The sequence below is a fragment of the Colius striatus genome, chromosome 1, assembly GCF_028858725.1.
Source record: "Colius striatus isolate bColStr4 chromosome 1, bColStr4.1.hap1, whole genome shotgun sequence".
Taxonomy (NCBI): Eukaryota; Metazoa; Chordata; class Aves; order Coliiformes; family Coliidae; genus Colius; species Colius striatus.
Genome location: NC_084759.1, coordinates 143,475,272 through 143,494,930, shown reverse-complemented (window position 1 = coordinate 143,494,930; position 19,659 = coordinate 143,475,272). Strand labels below are relative to the sequence as shown.

Here is a 19,659-nt window from a genome sequence, read left to right as displayed (position 1 = left end):
CTACTGGGAGGACTTTCAGGGTACACTGTGGGTCCTAGCCACAAGCTGTATCTTATTCATTAGCATTACTTCTGTCATGAAAACTAGCCTCACAAAGTGATCCCATTCTAAGAGCTACAGCTTGAAGAAAAATATTCTGAGGTGTGTGAATACACCAGGAGAAGTGACAAGATTGTGGATGCTACGGGTGGTTCCATATTGTTGAATCTGATTCTGCGACACTCCAATGAATTCTCCTTACTGTTTGAATCAATTATCGTTTGCTTGGTTTTACCTTAAATGCAATCTTTCTTATATGAGCAGTTCTCTCATCCATCCTGTGTACTACATGAGCACCTTTTGCGTTCTGTAAAACCTCTCTTTGCAGTCCTTCCGTATTGACTCATTTTTGTCTCTTTCAAAATGTCTCTATTTTCATGACTTTCACAGTCTATCCAAACCTGCTCTATTATTTCTTGCTTTTTGAACTAACAGCCACAAAAGGAGAAACTCAGAAAACATAATTCCAGCTTAGTCCTCTGGTCTTTGCAAGTTCTGTTTTCACTAGTCTTCCAGCCTTTGATACGTTGTGCCGTGCTGATGGCACTGACAGAGGCTAACAAAAGTTTGTGATCATTTTATTGTGCATGTTCAATGGACTTAAGGTTTTTACTAGCTGTCAAGTGTTTACACCATTCAGTTGTGTTTCTGGAGAACACACATATCTTTTCTTACATAAGATGACCCACGGTCTCCTCAGAAGGTTCTGTCGTTGCCCAGAGTGACCTTTCTGCTGGTTTCAACTGCCACAAACCAACACATCTTCCTGTCCCATGGACACCCAACCCACACCAGTGAAAATATGTGACTGAGCCCTGTGCTGTGAACGGGTGGTGGGTATCGGCCTGCACTGGGGGTGAGGAGCCCCTTCTCTTGGGGCTACCTTCAGACAGAAAACAGCCTGTTCCGGGCCGACTGTTTCAAGCGGCTCCTGTGGTACACACGACCAGACAGCGGATAATGGCTTCACGAGGGAGCTGCTCAAACCTCTCCCTTACAGAGAGAATAAGGAGGCGGTGTCACGCCACTCGTCCATTCCTCAGGAAACGGGTGTCAGGCCCTGAGCTCACCAACGCCCTGTTCCCCCGCTCCTGCGGGGGCTGTCACCCAGGCTTTTGGCCCACGCCAGGCTCGGCAGGAGCACCGTCTCTCGCCCCCGGCACCGTGTCGCCTCATCCCCTCAGTCCGGGGACGCCCTGACCTTCCCGGGAGCAGCCGCGCCCGCCTCCGATGCCAGCTGCCCACTGCCCGCGCCCGGCCCCCACCCGCCGTGCGTGACGTGAGGGCGGGAAGGCAGGCAGCTGGGCGGGAAGGCAGACGGGCAGGTGAGGCAGCGGCGGCGATTGGGAGGCGGGCGGTGCGCTCCGCCGCCGGCCCCGCCCCGCTCCGGCGCCGCCGCTATATGAGGCGGGGGGCGGGCGGCGGGGCGGGCCTGAGCGTGTGCGGGCAGCGAGGTGAGCGGGGAGGTGGGAGCGAGGTGGTGCGCGGCCGGCTGTAGCCGCCGCAGCGGGAGCCGCAGCTGAGAGCGGGCGCAAGAAGTGGCGGCGGTGGTAGTGATGGAGAAGATGAATCCTCGGGACGGCGGTGCTCTCTTCTCTCCTCTGCTGTGCTCAGGGAGCAGCGGCGAGACGTGTGGGGCGGCGGGGAGAGCTCGGCGGCGGCCGCGGCCGCCGTGCCCTCCTCCCCTCCTCGAGAGGCGCTCCCCCGTCACCCCTGGCAAGGGCGTGATGAAGGGCTGGCCCCGTGCTCCCGCCTCGGCGAGGCCGGCTGGGCGGAGTGGGGTGCGGAGGCACCTCCCCGCCCGCTGCGGGGACCGCGGCCCGGGCTGAGCGGGCGACCCGCGGAAATGCGGGTTTTCTCTTCCTCTCAACGGCCCTCTCCGCGGGTAGTGGGTGCCCGCTGGGGTCCTGTGCTATAGGCCTCCGAGTCAGGCAGAAATGTGGTGTCATTGCTTTCCAAGAGCAGGTCGTAAGTAAGTAGTTGAAGATGAGGGTGGCAGAGCATCTCTGACAGTCCTTCCCAGTTCAAGGTTAAAGCCCAACCCCTCCCATTAAAGCTGGTGTCTTGCCATGGCACAGGCACGTCTTTTGGAGTGGTGTAGACAGGGACCACGTTAGTCATGAATAATGAGGCTCTTGCAACTGAGTGTGTTACTTGCTTTATTAAGCAGTTTTTCGTTGGCGTTTTTTGTCCTCCACTTTTTCAGTTGATACAGTTTTAATTAAATTCTTGTTTGGAGTGTTGCAAAGGTCTTGAAGGGATAAAACTGATTTATTGGGGGTGAGAAGAGAGGCAATGCTTTCAGATGTGCCCCTTCTAAGTCTTCATTCAGGCTGCCGCCTGGATGGGTAGCTGGCAGCATGATTTGCAATTGCTTGCTTGCAGTTTTTTTCTGTGTGGGTGGTGTGTGCAGGAAACCTGCCTGGTGTTATAGGGACACTATATTGTGTTTCTGGAATCATCCCCTGTGCTAATTCTGCCGGTGTAAAGGATTTCTAGTGCCTGGATGGGTGGGGAGACTTGAACAATACAAAGTTTGCCTGCTTTGAAATTCCTGCTACAGATATTTTGAAAGGAGAGGGAGAAGGGGGAAAGATTGTGATAAATTCTTAGTGAGGCTTAGTTTTGTGGCTACGTGTTCTGACTATGTGATAAGAAAAGATGTAACTTTAAAAACAGGAGGGGTGGGGGGAAGGCACGAGAAAGAGCTAAATAAAAGGAGTTTCTTTGCAGCTCCAACCTTTTCAATGGTGCAGCTTTCCCAAGCCCCTTTCCGTCGCCCATCACCTTCAGGCCGGTCAGAGGAGGGGGAGGATAGGAGCATGAAGGCAGTCAAGCAGCAGGTGAACCCGTCTGGGGAGAGCCAGCCTCCTTCCAGCCCTCTGCAGTCAGCGCTGAACTCGGCAGCTTCTCCTTCCCAGGCGTATGAGACTTACATTGATAATGGGCTTATCTGCCTCAAACACAAGATCAGGAACATTGAGAAAAAGAAGGTAATTTGTGCATTTTTTTTTCCTTTGGTACAGCACATAGTTAAGGTAGCTAACTGAGAAACTCAGTGCTGGTTTTATAGTAGCTGAAATAGAGTTGGATGTGTATATAGAGGGTAATAATGGATTTTTTTAATAACCTATGGAAGGACCTAGGCATGATGGATGTGCTGATTTTTTGTTATAATTTCTAACCTCCATAAAGAATGTCATACTTAACAGGCTACTTACATTTGACATTGTGTGAGCATAACATTATTGTTTCAGAGAATCAGGAATGCAGCTAACTAGAAACCTTCTCTCAGCTGCTGGCTTGTCAGTGCATGCCCAATAGTTAGCAAAAGTGATTGGATGCTTGTGAAAGCTATGGATGCTTCTTTAATAAGACCAAGTCCATTTAGAACTAACTTGGAACCGATTTGGAGATGGTTTATAGTCTTGCAGGAATCATTATTTCTTGTATTGATTAAGTGCATCTAATATTAGGATGTAGAGACATATGTGAAATGGGAAATTAGAACAGTATTTCCTCTGACTTGCAGAAATATCAACTTAAATATACACCTATGTGTATACTATTTACCTTTCACTTTGGATAAATCTTTGACTTTTATCTTTTAAATATGGACAAATGTTATTCACTAGAAAGCTTTTATAGAAAGCCTCTAAAGCCTGATGTCTTGCTTTGAATTGTGCTTTTAGTGTGGGGGACGACACATGACACAGGAATGTTACTAAGAATTGAGATAATTATATGCCTAAAATACTGTCCCTATAACTAGTCAGGCTTTGTATTTTGAGACTTCTAAGTTGATAGGTGACTGAAGGCTAGGTACATGATTTTTTTCTTTAATTGGGAAAATGCTATTTTCTGTAAGATAAAAGAAACAATGGTGGTGTTGGTTTTTGGTACCGTATGAGGATTACAAGTAAAGCAGTTGTATGAATATGCTGTGATTCTCTAAATGTCTGAAAGCCTTTGTATTAAGGCAAGGAGATGGAGTAGATCAGACTTACAGCCATGTGGCAGGGGACTTGATCCTCCTGCAGGAAATGCAGTATTACTGCTGTCTCATGTCATGCATCATGCTGTAATTTGGAGTAATGGCAGCTGAGCACATTTTCTTTGTGTGTTTAACCAACTTTTGTGTTGTGTTCTAGTTCTGTCCATATTGTGAATTTCTCTAGTATCTTTGATTTTTCACACAAATGACAACATGGCCTCACCAGAAAATGAAAGTGACTTACTAAAGTCCTAGTCTTAGGCTTCTAAAGGGTAGATATACAAATGAAATGGTATTTAACTTCATGGCAGTGAACTCTTCTTTTCTCCTTGCATGTATAAAGAAGCTTGTAATACCTAATACTTTGTGTTTTTTATAGTTTACATCAGCTTTTAAAGACTACTTCAGTATATTAAAAATATCTTATTTCTTCCCTAAAGACATTAGCTTGCTTTCTTAGGAAAAGAAAGTCTTATAAAAGCTTGATGACATACCTGAAACCAGATTTTTGAAAGACAAGCTCTGGAAAATTAAGTAGAATTATTCAAGGGTAAAATAGCTCCAGCATTAACTTGGAAAATCTAAAAAAAACCCCAACTAATTTAAAATAAGGATACTGGATAAGGATATTTAGAGCCCCTTAAAGATTTAGGGTCAATGCATTAGTAGTTCTTAAATGAAGCAAAAGTATCAAGTAAGACCTGAAAGATCAAAGATGGAAAAGGGAAGTAGACAGTCATGGAGACTGACAGTGCCAAATCAAAGGTATAGCAAAACTTTATTATGCTCCTTTTTCCTGAAAATGAGGAAGTAATAAGATTCCTATTCTGTTGCAGTATGCAGATGACTTAAAACATAGAAAGAATATGTATCTTCAGTTGTACCCCCTATTCCACAGTAGACAGAAATCAATATAAAAATCCTTACTTTGAATTTTCCTCAGCTCAAACTAGAAGACTACAAAGATCGCTTGAAGAAGGGGGAAGCTCTCAATCAAGACCAGTTGGTAAGTTTACTTTATGCAGGAGTGGATGGCCTCTAAAACTTCAAATATGTTGGAAGGGATAGGTTGGTGAAGGAGGTGATGGTGTTGTTTTACAGAAGTAGGGCCTGCAGGCTTGCAATGGTTTTTTTCATGAAACTAATTGGACACATTATTGGTAATTAAGCTGAAGGGTGAGCACACAGCTTTGTCTCCTACTTCACCTGTCACATTGTGTAGTGAAGTAATATAAGGTACTTGATTATCTTCACTCTTTCAGCTTTCAGTGCACCTTTATTTCTTGGTGATGTATCTTTATGCAGATTATCTGTGTGATGTTGTGGTGTTAGAACCTAAACCTTGAGTCTTCTGGAGTAGCTAATTAATCCTCATGACTTGCTCACTAACAGGTGTTACTTTCAATGGCCTATAGGCTACACAGTGCAGCTAGTTACCAGTATCTGTGAAGTATAACTGACAGAGTCCCTTGTCTAACTTGCATAGAAGCTAAAGGCTTCCTTAATACAAGAACCCAGCTATGAGTTACTGACTTAGTTGGGAGTATTCTTGTCCTTTGGGTGCTGTTTCATGGGTGGGAGTCACCAGCATCCTGAAATACTGTAAGAACAACCTGTCTGTTTTGTAGCTAAGGTTGCTAGTATTTGGAATGCCAGGATGCAAGATCACTAACAAATCTCATCCACTCTGTGGAGCTGGCTTAACCTTGACTTATGTTGAAACAGTGACTTTGGCTTTTTTCTGTCTTGAACTGAAATGGGTTCTAGAAGTGACACTAAAGTTCTCTAATGTGAAAGCTACCGCTTCTTAAGCGTGTCTGAGTAGCAGTGTCACATAATCCAAAGGGTTTATTGTTTTAGCCTTCAGGAGTCACATTTTAAAGATGTACTTTCACACAGTTGTTCTTTAACATGTGTATAAAGGGCACCAGCACTTCAGTAGTAGTGCTGATCCTGCTAATGAACCAGCTGGGAAAATTGACTGTTAGCTTTATCACAGTGCACCAGCATGAGAACACAAATACTATTTTGTTACTTGGAATCCTTTGTGAATGAGAATAAACAGGATAAGGGAGAAAATAGCTTGATACTTAAAAGTAGGGTAGACCTATGGGAGCGAGTGATCATTTAGCACTTAACTAAAATTAGATGTAGTCTTTTGCCATCTCAAGTGCAGAAGTGAGTTCAATTTGGTGGTTTAAAGTAGGTTGGTGACCCTCCAAACCAAATCTAGAATTGACTGGGCCAAGAGCCTTTTGTGTTTAGATCATAGATGTTAAAATGCAACCTGTTTTCTTTTGTCACCAGTAGATTACTGAACAGTAAGTTTGATTAGTCATTAACTTATTTTAAAGCTGTTCCTAAATTTGACTGCTTATCTTTGGTGTATACCTTGGACCATGGAAAAAGTGTTGCGTGGAAGTGAAATTAAGATGTGGGTGACTAAGGAGGTGAAGGATTCTGTGGACTTCCCAAATGGATCCAGCAGCACTTACTTTGGAAAATGGAAACTACCGTGGTGACTGGTTTTCTGTGTTCCTAGCTGAGCTTACTTTGTTAAGTATTAGTATTTTTATCTCCCTTCTGGGATTTATCAGGGCAATTAGTTTTAGTGAGCTGACAAGTGGTGGTCAAGCTGTTCAGATGACTATTGTAGAAGGAAGTATCAGCTCAGTATTTAACTAATAACCTAGTTGAGACCCCTGTTTCAATGGTTAAAATGCAGCAATTTTGCATTTGTAAATGCCTGATGTATATATGAATACTAGGACATGATTGAGGCTAGAGTGAAGCTTAATAGTTAGAACACTTACCTGAAGACACCTAACTGCCTATAATACAACAGAGCTCTAATGTAACTTTATCTATATTTTTCATTGCTGCTCATAAAGAGGAAGAAGTGCACATCTGAACTTGTTTTGGAAGCAATTTGGAATAAACTGTAATTACTTAGGGTGCATGCCTGCCAGAGCTACTGTTTGTGCTAGCTTTACTTTAGGAAACCTTTCAAAAATGGGGAGCTTCTAGCAAGTTAAATGCTATCACTGACAATATCAATGCTGATTTGCAAGCTGAACAGACTTTCCTCAGTATTGTTCCTCCAGCATGCTGTTAATGAATATTAATAACAGCTGGGACAAAAGAAAGCAATTACTTTCCTGCAGGCTGAGTTACAGCTTGTCATCAGAGCAGTGGTAACTGTTCTTGATGCTTTCAGGTAGGGAGTTTTACCCTGGGACTTATGTTGCTAAAAGCAGAATTACAGCAGTCTGTCTAGTAAGTTGTTAGTGTTAAATTATAAGTCTTCCTCAAATGTTGGGGGGCATTAGGGTGTTGGAAGCCATTCTCCAAAGTGCTAAGTGAACTTCCTAATTAAAAGTTGCTTGATAAATTGTGTGAGGACAACTTAAACTACCGAATGAGTGCTTTACAGTAACTCATGTACTTTGAGTTGCATTTAGGCCTAGTAATGTGTAGAATCCTACAAATAAGTGGATACAAGTAACTAGACAATCAAACCAATTGAAAAAAAGAAACATGAAACTTGTTTTCCAGTTGCTTAGGAGCAGATGGAATTTGCACATGTCCCAGATCTTACTGGGACAGTAAATTAAAGATTTTGTCACTGCACTGATGAAACATGTAATACCAAGACTGCTTTGAAAGAGCATTATATTAGGCTGATGGGGCCTATTCTAGAAGAACTTCTGATGTTGTGAGCATAAACAGTGTAAAGCATATCTGAATGAAATGAAACTTAACTTGTTGCTTCCTAAACATACCTTAAGGTATGAAGATATGGACAGCATCTCTGAACTACAGCATTTTGCAAACTTCAGAGCGGTCAAGGAGACTTGTAAAAATGAACTGATTCCTTAGTGGGGAGGAACTTGAAATAGAGTGTATCAAAATGCAGTTAATCTACTTCAAGGAATCTTTGAGCACTGGCTCAAATATTGCTTAAAACCATTAGTAAAGACAGGAACACTGATTTATTTGTGGAAACAAAATGGAAAGACTTCTGAATGTGCTATTTGTCTTCTGTGTTTTCTGTGTAAACTTTGTACAAATTATCTATAAATGCATTCAGCTAAGTGTGAGGGTAAAAGATATTGTGAATTATATTAATGACTAACTTTACCAGTTAAAGATATGTTACCTTTAAAGTTACAATTTCAGAAATAAACACTAAAGAACTATCTCTCAATGAGAATTTAAGTATAAGAGAATTGAAATGCAGCCAAGCTTTAAGCACGAAAAATACATTTTTATCTATTCTTTTGTAGGAGGCAGTAGAGAAATACGATGAAGTAGTACACAACTTGGAATTTGCCAAGGAGCTTCAGAAGACTTTTTCAGGACTTAGCCAAGATGTAAGTATAAAATGCACTTTCTGATATTGTGAAGAGGTAACAACAGAGTTTGTGCTACTCTTACAATGGGTACATTGCTATACCAGTATGCAGAATACTAGGAAGTTTCTATCTTGAAACTTAGGGGAGCAATGTGCTTAAATTGTCTGGAGTAGCAAGTTAATCAGAGGAAATGGGGACAATTTTGTGTACCACTGACTTAATGATGGAGTTTTTCACTGGTTACACCTGTAAGAATTTGTGCTTAAGTAACTCAGCTGTTTGACGTTACTCCAATTACTTCAGTTTGAAACTGTTAACTCTCTTGCTGGTAGCTTGTGGACTAATTCCCTGCATAGCTGCAGACTGGTAAGGGAGCAGCTCCACTGGAAAAGGCAGACAGGTCCTTGTGGATAGCAGGCCAAGTAAATTACAGCACTCTTGGAGCTGTGAAGTCTAGACTTAGACTGAGGATCAGTAGATTAAGGAGAACTGATTGTTTGGTACTTGTTAACCAGGTGTCTGTTTCTGATCACTTGGTACACAAGGCTATAGATAAACTTCAGTGGGTCTGGTACTGGCCTCTGAATGCCTAGGGTGTGCAAAATGAAACCTCTGAGGAGAACCTGAAAGAATTTGGCATGTTGGGCTTGGTAAAGAGGAGGCTTGGTAGGAGATGAAGTATTAACCTAAAAGAGAGATTACCGAAAAGATGGAGCGAGGCTTTTTGCTGAGAGATATGGTAAGAGAAGGAATGATCATAAGTGGAAATGGTAGGCTTCAATTAGGAGAAAAATGGTTGCTTTGAGGATAGTTGAGCACTAGAGCAATCTGCCTAGAGAAGTAAAAAATCTGTCCTTGAGTCTTTAATACCTGACTGCACAAAACCAAGCAGTCTGGTCTTCAGTGTAGCCTTTGTTCTAGGAGGTGGGCTAGATGATATCCCAAGGTCCTTTCCAAATGGAATGATGTTTCCAGTGAGGGAAAGTACTGAGGTTAACTCACTGAAACCAAAGTGATTTCAGCTCTTAAGTTTTGCTGAAGCTTATGGAGCTTGCCACTTATTCTGCTGCACTTGTCTGTAATTATGGCAAGTCACAGATTTAGTGCTTTCTTTAGTGCTTTAAACCCTGATTAAAGACCTACATGTATGATTTTTATGTGAGCAAGTGTTTTATCTTTGGAGAAACTGGTCTCTTGGCTCAAGCAGGTACTATCCATATAAAAAATCTGATCTAAGGTAGCACAGGGAATGATAAACATGATTAGTCACTGCTTTGGCATTATTTCTCTGCCTCTTACAGAATGCTGAAGAACTGGTAAAATGTCTTCTCAATGTTGACTGAGACCCAAACAATTTTGCTAGAGAGACTTTTCTTGTATACATAGTAGCTCCAGGTAGTGCAGTAAATTTCTCAAAGCACTGTGTGAGCAGAGATGTAAGAGCCTTTCAGCAGTATGGCTGCTTTGGGATCCCTCAGTTAATCAGTGCTGAACATGGAAACTACTGTGATGAATGTCAAAACTTTGATTGCTTTCTATTCCTGTCCTCTGTGTAGATGCCCATAAAACATCAGAGATGGACTGTAACAGTGTATCTTTCTGTAGATGTTTTTAGTAATCCAGCATTAAATTCTACTAGTTCATGTTAGTTCTTGAACTTGAGCTATATTTAAAGGTAGCCCACTTTGTTTTTTCCTCAGCTCTACTTCTGCCAGTATGGATTCATAGGCAATACCAATTATTGAAACACTAGGGGCCATTCTGGCAACAGCATCCTTATGTTCTTTACAAGGTGTTCTAGAAAACAAAATTTTCATAGGTTTTGCAAAGGAACTTAAGGTACCTCATATTGAGGAACTTCACACTCTGAAGTTATTTGGATAGGTTCCACTGGATAATTATATTAGTACGTGAGAAACTTCTCAAATGCATGAGGGCTGTGTATGTTATGTGACTTGTGTTGTTGCATATTTAATGAGTGCTTCAGTCCTCTGCCAACAGAAATAAAAGTAACTGTAGAGTTGCTCTTTACCATTTAAATTGGAGTATTTGAAAGTGAAGAAGCAGTAATCTCAAATTTCTCCTAGTGAGGCAACTTCTGCATCACTAACTTCATGTGATATATGTTAAACATCAGCTAGGCTTGGATTTGTGCATTGGTGTCAGTTCTATCAATTCCTTATATTCAACTGTGAAAGCTGTTACAATAGAGCAACCACAGCAGGAAGAATCAGGACTTAAATGCCATAGATACATCCCATTTCTGGAAGCTACCAGTATCCTTTTTTACTAAAAGCTGATATGTAGAGGATTAACAGATAAATCGGGAGCTTTTCTGGAGAAGGTGCTAGAAAGATCTTGGACATCTGAAGAGCTAGGAGCTTGTTAACTAACAAAAAATAATAGGTATTTTGATCAACACAGGATTATCAATACTAGACCTTGATATGTTTTGTTAGACTCCTGTTATTAAACCATTGTGTTTAATAAATTCATGTATTGAAACAGCTGCTGAAAGCACAGAGGAAGGCTCAGCGAAGAGAGAGCCTACTGAAGCTTGAAGCAGAGAAAAAGAAACTGCGTACAATACTTCAAGTTCAGTATGTGCTGCAGAACTTCACTCAAGAGCATGTTCAAAAAGATTTCAAAGGTGGCATGAATGGTGCAATATACTTGCCTTCTAAAGAACTAGACTACCTCATAAGATTTGCAAAACTGACATGTCCAGAAAGAAATGAGAACTTGAGGTAAGTTCAAGTTTTTTAATTGGTATGCTTTATTCTTTACAGTAAGTGCTCTCTACTTGACACTGCTATGTCTTGAAATACTAAATTTTGGGACACTAATTAAAATTCAATTCACTATGCTCGCTTTAGTCTGAGACTAGATCAAACTTACCTCAGTCCGAGAGTTAATGGAAAGCATCAGTAATTACAGCCTCAGTTGTGCAAGTTACATTCAAGCCCTGCCATCTTACGTCTCCCTTTGGGGTGAGAGGAGATAGCTCCAATATTATCATAAGCAAAGAGGCTGGTGGTGTGCTGCTTCTCTGAGGTCTCCATTGATTAAACAAAATAAGGTGAACTCAGGGAACATGTATATTCCATTCATGTGGTGATCCAGATGTGCTGCTTTATTCCAAGGAATGTAAGTTGGTGGTCTTGAGGCTCTTGCTATTAGCTTCAAAGTAATTTAAACTTGTCTGAAGCTTTTGGTTCCCCTGCACTAAACATTTTAAGGTAACAGGTTGTCAACAAGTGTCATGTTTGTCAGTATGAACTTGGCATCGCGGTTGTACTATGATGGCTTATGCTTAGCATGACAGCCTGCCTCTCTTTTTAAGATAGTGTAGTAAGAATTGTGGTTAAATGTGGAAAAAGTAGTTATTGGGTGGTTAAGTTGAAACACTTTATGGATAAGAGTAATTATTTCCATATTCCAACATGACTTAAGTTCATAAAACTTTTAATCACTTGCTAAACTTGCCCAATCTTTGCTCTAAGTTAACTTATAAAGAACAGCTGCTTATAGAAAGCTGTGCAATAGGAGTTTCTCATCCCAGTGGAAGTAACTGTTTCTACCTATGTTCTCATTGTGTTACATTTCCAAAAGAAGCATATTTCTTTCCTTTGGAGTACTAAATTTTGTCATGGTGGACTTTGAAAATCTGTTACCTAGAGGAGGTAGATCATGGACCTTTGTCAAAGTTTAAGTAGAAACTCTTAAGTAGAGTGACAGGAGCTGTTGATGGTTGCCCCTGCACATGCACATCCAGTAAACAGGGTGATTAGTGAATTAAATAGCAATTACTTCTGTGTCTAGGAATCCTGGCTTGGAATGAAGTTCAGCCATATGGTCTTGTGTGGTAATGCAAAACTCTCTAATTGCCAACAAAAGAGCTTAGATTTGCTAGATTAAATAATATACAGATACAGATTAATCACTTTCAGTAGTGGATAATGGATTTAGCATGAATTCTATGTATATGGCCTTCATTTGGAAGCTAAAGATCAATCAGTGTGTTAAAATGAGCAATACTGGGATACTGCAACACTTGATCTTCACTGATTTTTGCCTGGTAAAACTGTAACTTGTTTTAGTGTTGAAGACCAGATGGAACAATCATCTCTTTATTTCTGGGATCTTCTAGAAGGAAGCGAGAAACCTGTGGTTGGAACAACATGTGAGTGTCTCAGAAGTAGCTTAAAGATCTGAAATTTGTATGCTCTTTAAACATTTTAAAATTAGCAAATATACATGGAAGGCTACTAAATTAAGCACTTTCAAGTGCTATATGTAACTGAGTTATTCAAGAATGAACTGCTGGTTTAAGTTCTGTTTAAGCACAAATCAATAACAGTACAGCATGCTTTCTTTTTCCAGGTGAAGGACTTACTCTTCTGCCACTGTACTGTCACTTTTTTGAGGAATAATGATAGTAACAGTTCTAAAGCTGATGCATGAATACCTTACAAAACCAGCAGTGAGAAGCTTTTTAGGTAGTACATGCAACTGGATAAGGACTGGGGCACTGTTTCCAGCCATGATATGCTTTGAGTATACTGATGTCTGTTACAAAGCTTTCTCAACCTCAGGCTGAAGATCTGACAGCATTGAAGATTCTCTGTTCTCTTAGGAATTCCAGACTCATACCAGCTGTCTGACTACAATGCAGGATACCCCAGCTAAGGAAGGATAGCTGTTAATGGCACTTGCTGTGATCTCTAATCATGCACAGTGCTTTCCTGCTTTGACCTGTTGCAATAGTCCTCACTTCTCAAGTGCACCAAAACTGTGGGACTCTTCATATTTTTACTGTTTGTGGCTTGGTTTGAAAAGATAGACAACATGAGTTCCTATTTAGAACTTTCTTCTGAGGCAACTATCCTTACTTGAGTTGTAGTGTCTTTGCTATTGCAAACAGGACTTTCTTGTCCTGTTTACTCCAGTATTGTACTGGCTGTGTGACAGTAATCTTTCATTTTTCATTGGCACTATTGTTGAAACTGTTAGACCACAGCACTAATGTACCCTGTCTCATTGTCACATACAGACAGTTGAATTGACGACGAAGTATAACTCCTTTCATATAGTTCTGGATAAAGTGCATACTGGCCTTGTATTGCTCCAGGCTGGTAACTTTAACCTTGTATCTGTTGTTATGGCTTGATAGTCACCTAGTTATCTTGGACTCCAAACCTTTGTGTCTCTTTGGCTATCATCTTAACTTTTGTGACTTTGGTCAGTATCTCTATCCCTTTAGTGTTAGTCTCAAATCCTGTGGTGTACAAACTAAATGTCATATTAAGTTGTTCTGACTTTTTACCAGCATTCATTCCTTTGGAAACAGCTTCTTGCATCCATATTAAATTCTAATTACCGTTTTTGTTCTGTTTGTCACTGGTAGGAGTGATCTTTCCCTGAATATTTTTCCTGTTCTTGAGGCTACCCTGTCTTTTTAGCTCCTCTGACTTCTAGTACCACTGCTACTTCTAAGCTGTCTTTTTGTTATAAAGGAGGAGAGAGGACAGGGCTGCTCAGAGTAGGTTAAGGTTTTTTTCTTTAACTGCATAAACTTTGACTTTTCCAAAACCTTAAAGATTAAGTTCAGTCTAGAACAGTCTCCTGCATTCTCCTACCTTGCTTGTTTTTGCAGTTCTTTTTTTAATTTGAGACTTACCATTCTTTCACTGGGAAGAAGATCTTGTAGGGCAGTTCTGTAATGACTCTGTTTACCTTCACTTGTGCTGCAATCTGCACAAAATGTGCTTTTAGTATCAATGCTGGCTAGCTTGTAGATGGTGACTGAATCCCTTTCTAATCGTGTGAGAGAACAGGTTGCTCAGTATTTACTTTGTGTGCATTTAAACATGAGCTACAATATGAGCAGCTTACCTCTGGATTGCAAAGATGTTTTCAGCTATGATGTATAAAGCAGTTCATTGAATACTTTCCCTTATTAAAACATTTCATTGCCATAATACAGTAAGATGTGAACTTTGAGAAGTTGCAATTTATATCAAGGGAAGAAGTGAGGAGTCTTGGTCTGTAATCTGAATAGCCTTCAACTTCAGATTTTCATGTCTTAACTTCATGGATTTTTACTCTTCAGATAAACACATGAAGGATCTGTTATCCAAACTTCTAGACTCTGGCTACTTTGAAAGTATTCCAACTCCACGTGCCACTGTGCCAGTAAAAGAAATGGAAGAAGTAAATAGAAAATCTGAGAGAACAAGACAGTTGTCAAAAGGAGAGTCTGCCAAAGAACCAGGTGGAATACTAGAGTTCCATTTGTGTGTTATATCAATGCTTAGTTCAAGCTTATCCTAATGTGTGTTATTTTTTTGCATTGCTTGCTGCTAAATCCAATTCTGTGCTGTAGTTTACTTACCATGTAGTAACTAAAATGACACTTGCAGGGCTTGCAGCCCTATTCTGGCTAATGTTGTAGGAAGAAATCTAGCTTATAGTAATAGGATGGTTTTGCCTCTGAGCAAATCTCCATATGGAAGATGTGAGAATTGCCTGATGTAGGGAATGGTACATATTACAGTAATCAGATTATGAATTTGAGGAAATGGTTCTTGATTAACTTCTGCAAATGTAAAACTGAACCAGAAAAAAAAAGCTGTCTAAAATAGCATGTTGAATAACAAGCTGAGCTTTCAAAATGCCTGATTTAGCAATTGGCACTGCTATTTAAGTTGAATGAAAGACTTGCTACTGCTTGGTCTGTCTTCCTGCATTTGATCAGTTGAAACAAATTAACATCCTTTCTCTAGAATCCCTTATGGAGCTTATGAAGTCTGAAATACAGCCACAGGAGGTAAGATACTCCACTGCTAATTGCTCTCTGTAGTATTGTGATTTATCAGAAATGGAACTGCACTTTTGCACCTTTTTTAAGCTTAAAAGGAGTCTGAACAGCAATCTTGATGCCTTGGTGTTGCATTATATAGGAAACATTAGACTTGGTTGCATTTGTATTTCTAACCCCAAATTCATGGCTTATCTTGGAGTATTTTTGGGATAAATGGAGGAGGATTACACAAAGCATCAGCCTTTAGAATGGAAACACTGATCTTGTGTACTATGGGACAGAGAGAATACATCTACTAAAGCTGTCTCTAAACTTATTGCAGTAGGCTTGATATTGGTGGGGTTGAGAATGATGTACGTCTTGCTCTGATTTATCAGAAAACTGGGGATCCCATGACAGACTTGTGTGCACAGGGGTGTGTAGACCTGTTTTAACAGACTCCTGAGTTAAGTACTTGAGCTTCCAGCTGGCAATAGTGGAAAAAAATTAGACTTGGTTCCAAAGGGTGGGGAGAGGTGTCCTATTATAAGTGGAGATACTCGTTCTTAAAACCCTGAATCCCTGTTTCTCAGGTATCCTACCAGAGGGTGAACTCTAGAACAAGTTTCATAACCTGATGGTAACACTGTTACCTGACCCTAAAGCTTTTCTGGTGACTTGTCAAAGAAAACCAAACCTCAACCACTGAATCTTGTACATTCTTCCTGTATTTACTTCCTATCTCACAGTGGTAACTCAGGAAAGCTTCAGGACATCTTCATTGAACTCTGACTTACTCATAGTAAACACAGCCTGATGTGGAAGTCTAGTGGTACTAAATCTGAGAATCTGAGTTTTTATTATTAAAACTCCATTAAGAATGAGTGTTGTACTTGGTTATTGGGCCAAAGATTTTTGGGAAGATGGTGCTGCTATCTGTAGCAGAAATACGTCTACTAAATATAGTACCACAGCATTTTAGATATGTAGGAGAACTGCCTTAATAAAAAATCACAATTGAACTTGATACTGTCAACTGCCTAGACACATTGGTTAGTATTGAGGGTAAAGGTAATAGATTCAGTCAGCTCAAGTATGGACAGTTCAGGACTGTTTTGTGCTTCTCTGGCATGCCAAAGAAGGCCAGTCTGCAGTTATTGTAGGGTGAAGCCATCATTGGCCCCATAACTACTATGGCTAGTGCCTAAACTGTCTAGGCTCTCATTTTAGTCAGAAATATGCAATAGCTGAGTGACCTAACTTAACTGACCTGAACTGTAGTAGCATAATGTTTTCTTGGGAGCCATTAAGTTTCTCTGGTCTATATAGTTTCTCAACAGGCGTTATTTGCCTGAAGCAGAATGCTCTGTCAAGAAGAAGCCAGAAGAGCCCAAATCTTGGGAAGCTGAGTGTGCTAGAAAGCAAGAACCTCCAAAGTCCTGGGAAATGCTTGTTGATGTTGAAGAGCAAGAACGGAAGCAGAAACAAGAGATATTAAAGCCTTGGGAAGCTCGTGTTAGGCAGCAAGAACCAAAAAGACCAGATTCTCCAAAGCCTTGGGAAGCTCGTTTTAAAGAGGAGGAACAGAAGCGTGAGTCTGCAAAGCCTTGGGAGACCCGTGTTGAAGAGGAAGAACGGAAGAAGCAAGAAGCCCCAAAGGCTTGGGTAGCACATGTCCGAGAGGAGCAGGAGTCCCCCAAACCTTGGGTAGGAAAAGTTAGGGAAGAGCAGGATCAGAAGAAACAGGAATCACCTAAGCCATGGGTAGCAAAAGTTAGGGAAGAGCAGGAACAGAGAAAGCAAGAGTCCCCAAAACCTTGGGTAACCAAAGTTAAGGAAGAACCAGAACAAAAGCAAGAATCTCCAAAGCCTTGGGTAACCCAAACTAGGGAGCAACCAGAACAAAAGAAGCCAGAGCCTGTGAAATCATGGGAAATGCCTATTAGGGAAGATCCAGAGCAAAAGAGACAGGAGCCTGTGAAGGCTTGGGCTGCACATGTTAGGGAGGAGCCAGAACAAAAGAAGCAGGAGACTCGAGAGGCTTGGGAAAAAGCTGACAGGCAGCAGCAAGTGTCATCACAGCAGTTACAGAACCCTCCGAAGTCCTGGGGAGCTGCAAGTGTTGGGCCAAAGGAGCAGATGGGGCCAAAGAAGTTTGATATGGAACCCAAAGAAGTGAGTTGGCACATGTAGTATTACCTGTCATAAGCTTTTCACACTAGTGTGTTGGACTAAAGTTACCTATTAGCAGAGGCTTTATAAGGTGCACTTTGTAGGCCTATATGTAGACTTGTATTTCATTCTTTCTTGGGTGAAATAAATCTGCCAGTTAAACTTTATATCTGGGTAGCAAGATGGTCTGCTTTGCTTTACATCAGCACAGTATTGCTGTGTTTAAGCCTCAAATAGCGTTACCCATAAGACAGAAGAATTAACTTAGTTCATCCCTAGCTATTGGCTCTGTGCACTGTTAACAGTGCAAAGCAGGTATGACACATCCAGGGATCAAATACTTTGTCTGTGGCTGCATGCAAATAGCACTTCAGTAAATTTTTTTAGGCTTTTGATTAAAATAGCTGCTGATTCAAGAGATATCTAACATTTAGATCAAGCAATACAAACTGTACAGGGGCTTAAATATGTATTTCCAGATGAATGCATAAACCATACTGCTGTCCTGGAGAGTCTAACAATAGCATAGTTTGGTTTTTGGAAATGCAAAATGAAAGCTATTGCAGGGCTTACAGCTGAGCAGGCTACTAGCTTCTGGTTGTTACCTTCTTTCTCACCTGTGCTCAGGTAGCAACAACTCTGAATGTAAAAGGGCTACTGGACTCTGACTACTTAATGTCACCAAGAGTAGTGTTTAATCTAGGGTAAAATTTTGGGGGGAAAACAAGGGCAACTGACCAATCACCATGTAGACAAGTGTTGTCAGCACTGCTGTTTTATTTCTGCAAAAAGACAGAAACCAATTCATTTTATATTACTCATAGCAAATGATTAAGCTTAAATCTTGTCATAAACTTGGTATAACTGAAAAATGGATGCTCTTGTATCTAGAGGCGGGACCGCAAACAGAAGACTGAACAAGAAATTAAGAAAGTATGTAATATACAGCACTGGGTAACAAAATGGGATTAAGGTGTTTCAGCTTGCTTTGTCTTCACACTAAAGCTGAGTAGAATCTTGTGTCCACTGGTGGTGGTGGTACAGGTACAAAACCTGGTTGCTTCACTAACACTCATGAGCACAAGTAGGTGGTGTGCACCCAACTATGCATAGTATTACTGTAACTGAAACTATCTGAAGTATTGGGGTAGTCTCAAGCACTTTAAGATGCCTTGGAGTTTCTGGTATCAGATTACCTTAAAGCTTAAAAACCCAGATCCTTCCTAATGAGGTCGGACCCTTTATATAGGACAGACAGATGGATTAAGTGGTGGAGAAAACTTTGATGTAGTAAGGAAAAAGGAGGGTTTCCAGTCAGTTGAAAAACTTGTAAACTGCCTAGGAGTCTTCATAGTATGAAGACTGAAACTACATTATGTGTTGTGGAATGTGAGGATGCCTAAGGTGGATTCATGAATGAAGTAAACAAAACATTTTTGAAGTATTAAAATGTTGATTTATGTAGACCAGAGTGAAACATCAGCTGGCTTTATTTTTGGGTAGTAACTATTGACAAATCCTACTACCAAAAGTATATTGAGTGAGTAGAAAATAGTCCACCCTCAACATACCTAGTTTCCATATCTTAATTTTTTAAAAATTGGTTGTCTTTGACTTGAGGTGCCTTTTAAAGAACAACTAAAATAATATTGAACATTTTGTATAGTGAAATTTCTCTTCCCTTTCCTTATATGAAGAAAGAAAAGGCAATGCTCTACTATACGCTGCATCCATTTCACTCTTGGGGGGAATCTATAAATGACCTTGTGCAGGGATCTAGGTGTGGTAGATAAAAGGCTTATGTCACTTTCTGCTTCTTTCTGGAGCTGAAATGAACCTTTTTGTACTACTTGAAAACACTTGGAGCTCTCAGATCTCAAAACCTAACAGTTTATTAAAAGATCTGAAAACATGCTTAGTCAACTTTATTGCATCTTATCATACTTTGAGAAGCTGAAGACAGCACTGAGCTGATGTGCAGGCCTGTTAAACCATTATTCTTTTCAAACACTTGTGCAACCTGTGGACCAGCAAACTTGGTTATAACTGAACTTGTGGCCTGATATGTGAAAGCAATACAGTTTGGCTTATGCAGTCATTTAAATCAAACCTACTGTAAATTGTGTTCTGAGTAGAAGGCAAATGTTAACTGTAGATCTACATGGTACAGCTGGCTATCACTGTTGTGATTCCAGCTTAGATACTGCCCTTACAGCTCATTTAGTCCTCCTCAAGAAAGAGAATTGAGGTTCTGTATCTAAGAATGGAATTTTACTAGTATATCAGGTGGTTGAAAT

The 19,659-nt window shown here is 40.7% G+C and overlaps 1 protein-coding gene across 10 annotated transcripts in view; it reads left to right on the top strand.

The window, feature by feature from the left end:
* Positions 1 to 2,838: 2,838 nt before the first annotated feature.
* Positions 2,839 to 19,659, top strand: part of CAPRIN2 (caprin family member 2) — a 33,808-nt gene continuing 16,987 nt past the window's right edge. For 7 of the 10 annotated variants that reach the window (XM_061988888.1, XM_061988885.1, XM_061988886.1 and 4 more), the window contains exons 1-9: positions 2,839 to 3,032; positions 4,977 to 5,039; positions 8,320 to 8,406; positions 10,897 to 11,135; positions 12,489 to 12,571; positions 14,501 to 14,662; positions 15,174 to 15,217; positions 16,520 to 17,167; positions 17,258 to 17,365. In XM_061988888.1, coding sequence (XP_061844872.1) covers positions 2,862 to 3,032; positions 4,977 to 5,039; positions 8,320 to 8,406; positions 10,897 to 11,135; positions 12,489 to 12,571; positions 14,501 to 14,662; positions 15,174 to 15,217; positions 16,520 to 17,167; positions 17,258 to 17,365 — 1,605 coding nt within the window. In that variant the 5' untranslated portion in view covers positions 2,839 to 2,861. Of the gene's footprint in view, positions 3,033 to 4,976; positions 5,040 to 8,319; positions 8,407 to 10,896; positions 11,136 to 12,488; positions 12,572 to 14,500; positions 14,663 to 15,173; positions 15,218 to 16,519; positions 17,366 to 19,659 lie in introns of all 10 variants that reach the window. The other 3 variants (XM_061988879.1, XM_061988880.1, XM_061988878.1) reach the window with 2 other exon arrangements.